The sequence below is a fragment of the Rhinoderma darwinii genome, chromosome 6 (assembly GCF_050947455.1).
Source record: "Rhinoderma darwinii isolate aRhiDar2 chromosome 6, aRhiDar2.hap1, whole genome shotgun sequence".
In the NCBI taxonomy this organism is placed as follows: domain Eukaryota; kingdom Metazoa; phylum Chordata; class Amphibia; order Anura; family Rhinodermatidae; genus Rhinoderma; species Rhinoderma darwinii.
The window spans coordinates 66557828-66565053 of NC_134692.1; the positions used below are offsets into that span (position 1 = coordinate 66557828).

The 7226-nt window shown below is 37.2% G+C and overlaps 1 protein-coding gene across 1 annotated transcript; it reads left to right on the forward strand.

The window, feature by feature from the left end:
• The first annotated feature begins 4791 nt into the window (after positions 1-4791).
• Positions 4792-5733, forward strand: LOC142656600 (olfactory receptor 10A7-like). The gene has a single exon (XM_075831531.1). It carries the CDS (start codon positions 4792-4794, stop codon positions 5731-5733), a length of 942 nt encoding a protein of 313 aa, XP_075687646.1.
• The last annotated feature ends 1493 nt before the right edge of the window (positions 5734-7226 follow it).

Here is a 7226-nt window from a genome sequence, read left to right on the forward strand (position 1 = left end):
AGAAAATACTTCTTTCCAAGAGATACACCCTGAGGAAGCACTCGTAGCGAAACGCGCGTTGGTGTCATTGTGGTCGAGCAAGCTTTTATGTCCTTCTATTTGCTGCAATGGGTTACGCTGTTCAATGAAGTGCGCTGGCACTTTTTCTTCTCCCCCTGTATTATTGAGAATGTCCTCTGTGTGATCAGAATTCATTAGTACTTAGACCCATTTGGGGTCAATGTTATACTTTGTGTGAACTCATAATAGCCTTTTAATGTGTCCATATCATCCAGCATGTGTAGGTCTTGCTTCAATATACCACATATTTTAAAATTTGCTATATTCTTTAATACACATGCCTATATGCTCTGTTTCTTCAGTATAGTTTAACTGTAGGAATCGATGTATAAAAATTAGAACATACATAAGAATGCTTCTCAATATTTCCCACATAGGGGGAGGATTGGGGAAAGAAGGAAACAATAACATTATGAGTAGAGATAAGAAATATGAAAAAAGGGGTATATATATACAGTGCCCACCAAAAGTTCCGGAACTCCCTCATAACTTTTTAACGGCTCGAGGTAGAGGGTTGAAATTTGGTGGTATTTAATGGGGTCATAAAATCTACCAGTTAACGCCAAAAAAATTACCCCCATCCACTTGGGGGCGGTGGGGTGGGCGTCAAAATCTTAAATGGCACGGGGGGTCGCGTAGGGGCTCATTTGTAAGCTCTTTTCAATGCAAAAACGATGCTGCAAACGATTTTAAGACAGGATTTTTTTATCGCTGACATATTTAACATTAAAGTTATCATCTTCATTATCGGCTACCGCCGGTGTTAGCATTACCCAAAATGTACCGCGCAGGTAAAATCCTAAATGTGTGTTTATGACTTGGCCCAAGAACATTCTAGGCAACGTGTCCAAGGAGATCCATTGTTTGAGTTGTTGCAGAATGTATCTTCTCACCTTATTAACTTGTCTTTTATAGCTGTGCCTGATGCCTCACCTGTGGCGCAAACCCCATCTCAAGCTGCTGCCTACAGGCCTAGATTGAATCGATCTACTCCATTACGCAAAAATAGCTACTCCAAGTCCTGAAAATAATTTTTTAATCAGTGAACTGTCCATTTTGAAGTGATCATGTATCTGTTTGTTTCTTATCAGACCATGGTAGTCTACATCTTGTTTCTACTGTCTGGAAAAGCGCTGGCTTGGGAATAGCCATTCTAGGAATGATACAATCATGTTGTGCTTCATATAAAAGCATTCCATTCCATCTGCGGCTTTATCCCTACCAACCAGTTTCGTACCGTCGCGTTAGAATGGAATTATGAAGCCCTTGTTGCTGCTTTTTGGGAAAGTCTGGTAGGCTGCATCAAGGATAAACTTGCAGGTCGGGATTTACCTGCCTCTTTGGACAATATAATTACCTTAGCAAACCGTATAGACATTCGGTTTCGAGAAAGACAACGTGAAACGGAACCACTTTTCAGAAAACTCTACTTGCCTCCGCTTCTGCTCGTCTTGACAAACCTATGCAGGTGAAAAGGCTTAAACTCTCCATAGAACAACGCCAAAAAAGGTGCACCAATAATCTGTATCTGAAAAAGTCATTTTCTAAGTGATCGTCCAATTAGGCTGGAAAATTCCAAACAAAAATTCCCTCAGTCGTCTTCCTGAGCCTTCCTGGGTTGCAGGAAGTTATTGATTAGACTTCTAGTCAGATTACTCAATGAGGTGAAAATTGCCACCAACAATGTTTGCCTGTCATCTGTCCTCCTAGACCTCGGCCTGTGGAACAAGTTTTGGACTGTTTACAGAAACAATATACCAGTTTTTTGGATGTCTTCTGTAAACATTAAGCTGAGAGTCCTCCTCACAGAAATTACGACTGCGCTATTGAATCGATACCCAATTTCACTCCACCTTGGGGTAGGGTAAATCCACTATCTATCCCATGAGACTGTAGTCATGTCACTTTATATCAAAGAAAACTTGAAGAGGTGTATTGAGCTTTTCGACCAACTACAAAGAGCAAAGATTTTCACCATGCTGGATTTACGTGGTGCATACTATTTAATTTGAGTCCGTAATGACGATGAGTAGAAAGCTGCATTAAACACTAGAGATTGACGCTTTGAATATTTGGTCGAGCCTTTCGATCTCAGTAATTCTCCACCTCTTTTCCAAGTATTTGGACTGGCATTTTCCAACATTTCCTTTACAGTTATGTTATGGTGTATTTGTATGACATTCATTTATCCAGTGATTTATTTTTGTTATGCGTCTGCCCTAATATATATTATCCTGAGTCAGTTTGTTTACTTATACATTTTGACTATTGACAATAGTTCAGTTAGTTTAATACACATGTGTTTATTAAATCAGACACGTGGGATATATTCCCTGCTGCTACATACAAAAATTGTGTTTTATTTAATATTGCTAAGCTTACCAATAATGACATATTCTCTTGGTATTTATGTAAGGATTTTTTTTTTATTAACATGACACTGCAATAGCTTCCCTTTAAAATGTGATTCATTTAAAAGTCCTTTGAAAGTAACATGTTGCTGTTGAGGAACTAACACAACCTGTGCGATTTGCCTTGTTTTCCCAACTGCTTTTGAGAAACTTAAATTTGTTTCTGATTTCTAAAGCTGGAGAAATATTTGTCTACAAGCATCTTCTCAACTATTTATCTATCACAGTGTCATGTTCAGTTTAGTAGGTTACTAACCTTTCCAGAATGATTAATGGTAAACACATTTCATTGCTACCATATAAGCGTAAAGAGCTAGTTCATCTCATCATGTGAAATGTGATCAGAACTTGTAATGGATTACTACTTTCTTTCTCTGTTAGATATGTGCCTGGCTAAATAAACAAGTAGCTGCCAGAAGACCATTCACATTTTTTTTTTCTATTTCACAAAGTTTGTGTCACATACTCTCTGCCTGTTGCTCCCTCGGTTTCCAGGACATCGAGAGTTACTCGCTCAGGCGTCGCCCGGCCTGGCAGACTGAGGCAGCCAATAGGAGCTCAGGAGCGTCAGGCCAATCAAAGCCTAGCTGATGTTCCTGAGCTCCCGCCCTCTCCTTATTTAGTTCAGCCTGGGACAGTTGGCCTTTCTCTGTAATTAGAGTTTCCTTGCCTGCTGCTTTCCCTTGTTTCAGACTCCCCTGAGCGACTTGCTTTATGACTTCTTGTGACCTGACCTCGGCTGGACTCCTGACTTTTCTTTGCCTCTGACTTTTGTATTTTCCACACTCTCCCGGTTTGACCCTGCCTGCCTGACTCCGCCCTTTGCTCCCGGACTTGTCCGCGGCGCAATTGCCCTGCCTCTCCCTCCGTGTACTTCCCAGGTGACCCTTTGTTATTTCGTACTGTCTTTGTCTTATCTGTTTGTCAGTTTCCCTTGTACCAGTATAGGGAACGCCGCCCAGTTGTGTGCCGTCGTTTAGGTCGGGTCGTACAAGTAGGTAGGGGCAGAGGTTTGGGAAGAACAGGGACCTCACTGTTTACTGTGTATTTGTTCATGACAGTTTGGTTTAAAAAATAAGTAATTCAACATAATGTTTCTATATAACCACTTACTATTGCTAGATCTACTTTTTTTTTTTAGCTAAGAACCAAAGTCCATAAATAATATTACTCAATAACTTTAGTTTGCAGACTTCTAAATACAATTGCGTGCGGTTTGAGTTATAAGGGAATGAAAAAATAGTTATATTATAGTTACAACAATACTGACAGTTATAGAGGAGTTACAGCAAGTTCAGCTAGCTGCAACCACCACTAGGTTTTGCTCCTAGATCTATACAGCTCCCATGAATTGAGTACTAGCTTTATAGATGCATATCCCCTAGTGGTGGCTTCATGCAAAAATAAGTAATCCATCAAATCACAAAGCCAAAGTAAAATGTGGGTCCTAAAAATGGAATGGTGGGCATTAGCATTAATAAATGATTTTGCTATATGCCCCTGCCCATTGGTTTGTATTTTATTAAATAACTATACAAATGTCCCTTGACACTCGATTGTCTGTAAGTATGGAATGTTTTTTTTTTATGGTAGCCAGCAGAGGTTATAAAAATGACTGTTACTCCAAAGAATTATGACAACACGTTTACCTAAATACATGATATAAAATAGTTTTGAAACAACTCTTAATGATTATTTTTAATTCCCACTTCTATCAACTTCCTCATTATATTAATGTACTGTAAATATGTTTGGCTCTGTGTGGATACTTCCGTTTATAACAATAGCCACAACGCAGTGCGGAATCAGTTGCACAACAAATACAAGCAGCAGTTGACGGGTGGGGTTCTACAATGTGGTCCAGCTGGTTTTTGCCAAGGTGTCCATTATTTTGATGGGAAAAATTGTGCCGCATGCAGTACTATTTTTCCAATCAAATTTGACGTAATATGCGACAGAGGCGTCTAACAGAGCATTTAACTCAAATGTAAACAGAGCCTTGAAATGGTTATTCAAAGAAACATTCTGTATATTTACTTCATAACATTTTTGTAACGATCTAAAACCTTCTTCTTTTGCATTGTTTGCATGGGTGCATATATATATATATATATATATATATATATGTGTGTGTATGTCAACTGCTTTTTAGATAAAAAATATTCTGATTTAATTTAAAGGACTGAGTTTTAAGTATTGCAGTTATCATCTTTTTTGTACTTTGCTTGTCCCAAATGCTATACCATGTGACAACATTGTAATATTCTTTATTTCAACAGATGCACCTTATATCTGATTGATGCTTTAAATAAACAACTAGATGGCTTTGGAAAACTTGACTGAAATATCTGAATTAGTTCTACTTGGATTTTCTAGTAACCCACAAACACAGGTAGCTCTGTTTGTGATGTTTTTGAGTTTCTATGTAATAACTTGTATGGGGAACTTTCTCATCATCATGGTTACTATAACAAATACCAGACTACGTACCCCAATGTATTTTTTTCTTACAAATCTTTCACTTTTAGATATCATCTACTCAACCACAAATGTACCAAAAGCTTTAAATGACTTATTGTCATTGAAAAAAACTATTTCATTCACAGGTTGTGCTGCACAAATGTACATTTCACTCGCTCTGGGCATAACTGAATGTTTTTTATTTGCTGTAATGGCATATGACAGATATATTGCTGTATGTTACCCATTACATTATGTTACAATAATGACCAATGCACTATGTTTCCGTGCTGCTGTGGGTACATGGGCATGTGGATGTCTCTTCTCTTTAATTCAAATTACAACTACTATAAATGTGCCAACCTGTGGACACAATATAATGAACCATTTTTTCTGTGAAGGACCAGGGTATTTATCATTGAGCTGCACTGATATATTTATCAATAATGTGATCACATTTACCCTTTGTGTGATTATTCTAATGATACCTGTTTGTTGCATTGTTATCTCTTATATCCGAATCATGAGATCCATCATGAAAATGACCTCCTCGGAGAGCAGGAGAAAAGCTTTCTCCACATGTGCATCCCATATGATGGCTGTTACCTTGTATTTTGGCACGTGTTCAGCTATGTATATGAAGCCACAATCATACTATTTACCAGAGAGAGACAAAATTATTGCAATATTTTATATTATTGTAACGCCAATGCTGAATCCTTTGATCTACACACTTCGGAATAGGGAAGTGAAATTAGCTCTGAGAAATTTTGCATTAAGAAGAAGGTTAAATCATGCTTAAAAAGATATTTATTAGGGCCTGTTCACATCAGCGCTACCTTCCATTCCTTTGTTCCATTTAACCTTTCCATCAGAGAAACAAACGGAAACTATCACTTCAGTTTGCATTACCATTGATTTCAATGGTATTTTTTCTCTTTCAATTGGCATAAGTTTGCCTCCGTTCAGCTAGGTTTCCGTTTTTTTCGATTGATGAAAGGAGGTCAGCGCAGATGTGAGCAGGCCCTTAAGTGTAATTACTTGATTCTAAAAATTTAAAGATTTCAATCTTTATTTAGAATTAGAAATTTCTTCATTTCATACTTAATCTACAATATTTTGATTTAGAAGGCTGATGTTTAACATTGCAGAGAATGTTAATCCAAATGAAAATATGAAACTGTAGACCTATAAAAAAAACTTTAAAAACATATTTAATTTACAGAACATATATCTGTATTTCCATGAATGGGCTCTTTGAACTTAACAGAATGAGAGATTATATTGACTTAGATAAAAGTATGTATATAGTATCAGAAAATAAAAGTAATCCAATTATAGAAATAGCTGAAAAAAATCATTACTTATGTACACACTAAATATCCAATAAAATATATCATATCAAAAGAATTCCTGTTTGGAAGATTTACTGAATTTTGAAACCATGTTGTCAATGTTATTGAGTGCCTGGTTTGTGACTCTCTGGAATTAAGCTAATCATACACATAAGATGAATTTGGATGGATCCTGCTGATACTGTAATGTGTATAGGGACAGCCTGACTGTTCCCCAACATATGACGAAGCTAATAAGGGGCATGGAGAATCTAAGTTATGAGGAAAGATCAAAATAATTAAACCTATTTAGCCTTGAAAAAAGACGACTAAGGGGGTACACGATTAACTTATATAAATATATGAATGGCACATACAAAAAATATGGTGAAATCCTGTTACATGTAAAACCCCCTCAAAAAAGAAGGGGGCACTCCCTCCGTCTGGAGAAAAAAAGGTTCAACTTGCAGAGGCGACAAGCCTTCTTTACTGTGAGAACTGTGAATCTATGGAATAGTCTACCGCAGGAGCTGGTCACAGCAGGGACAGTAGGTAGCTTTAACCCCTTCCCTCTTTAGCCACTTTTGACCTTCCTGACAGAGCCTCATTTTTCAAATCTGACATGTGTCACTTTATGTGGTAATAACTCCGGAATGCTTTCGCCTATCCAAGCGATTCTGAGATTGTTTTCTCGTGACACATTGGACTTTATGTTACTGCCAAAATTTGCTCGATATGTTCAGTATTTAATTGTGAAAAACACCAAAAATTAGCGAAAAATTGCAAAAATTAGCATTTTTCTCAATTTAAATGTATCTGCTTGTAAGACAGGCAGTTATACCACACAAAATTGTTGCTAATTAACATCACCCATATGTCTAATTTAGATTGCCATCGTTTTTTGAACATCCTTTTATTTTTCTATGACATCACAAGGCTTAGAACTTTAGCAGCAATTTCT

What these genes read in the sequence shown, in the direction of transcription:
- LOC142656600 (XM_075831531.1), top strand. Translation starts at nt 4,792, where the DNA reads ATGGCTTTGGAAAACTTGACTGAAATATCTGAATTAGTTCTACTTGGA.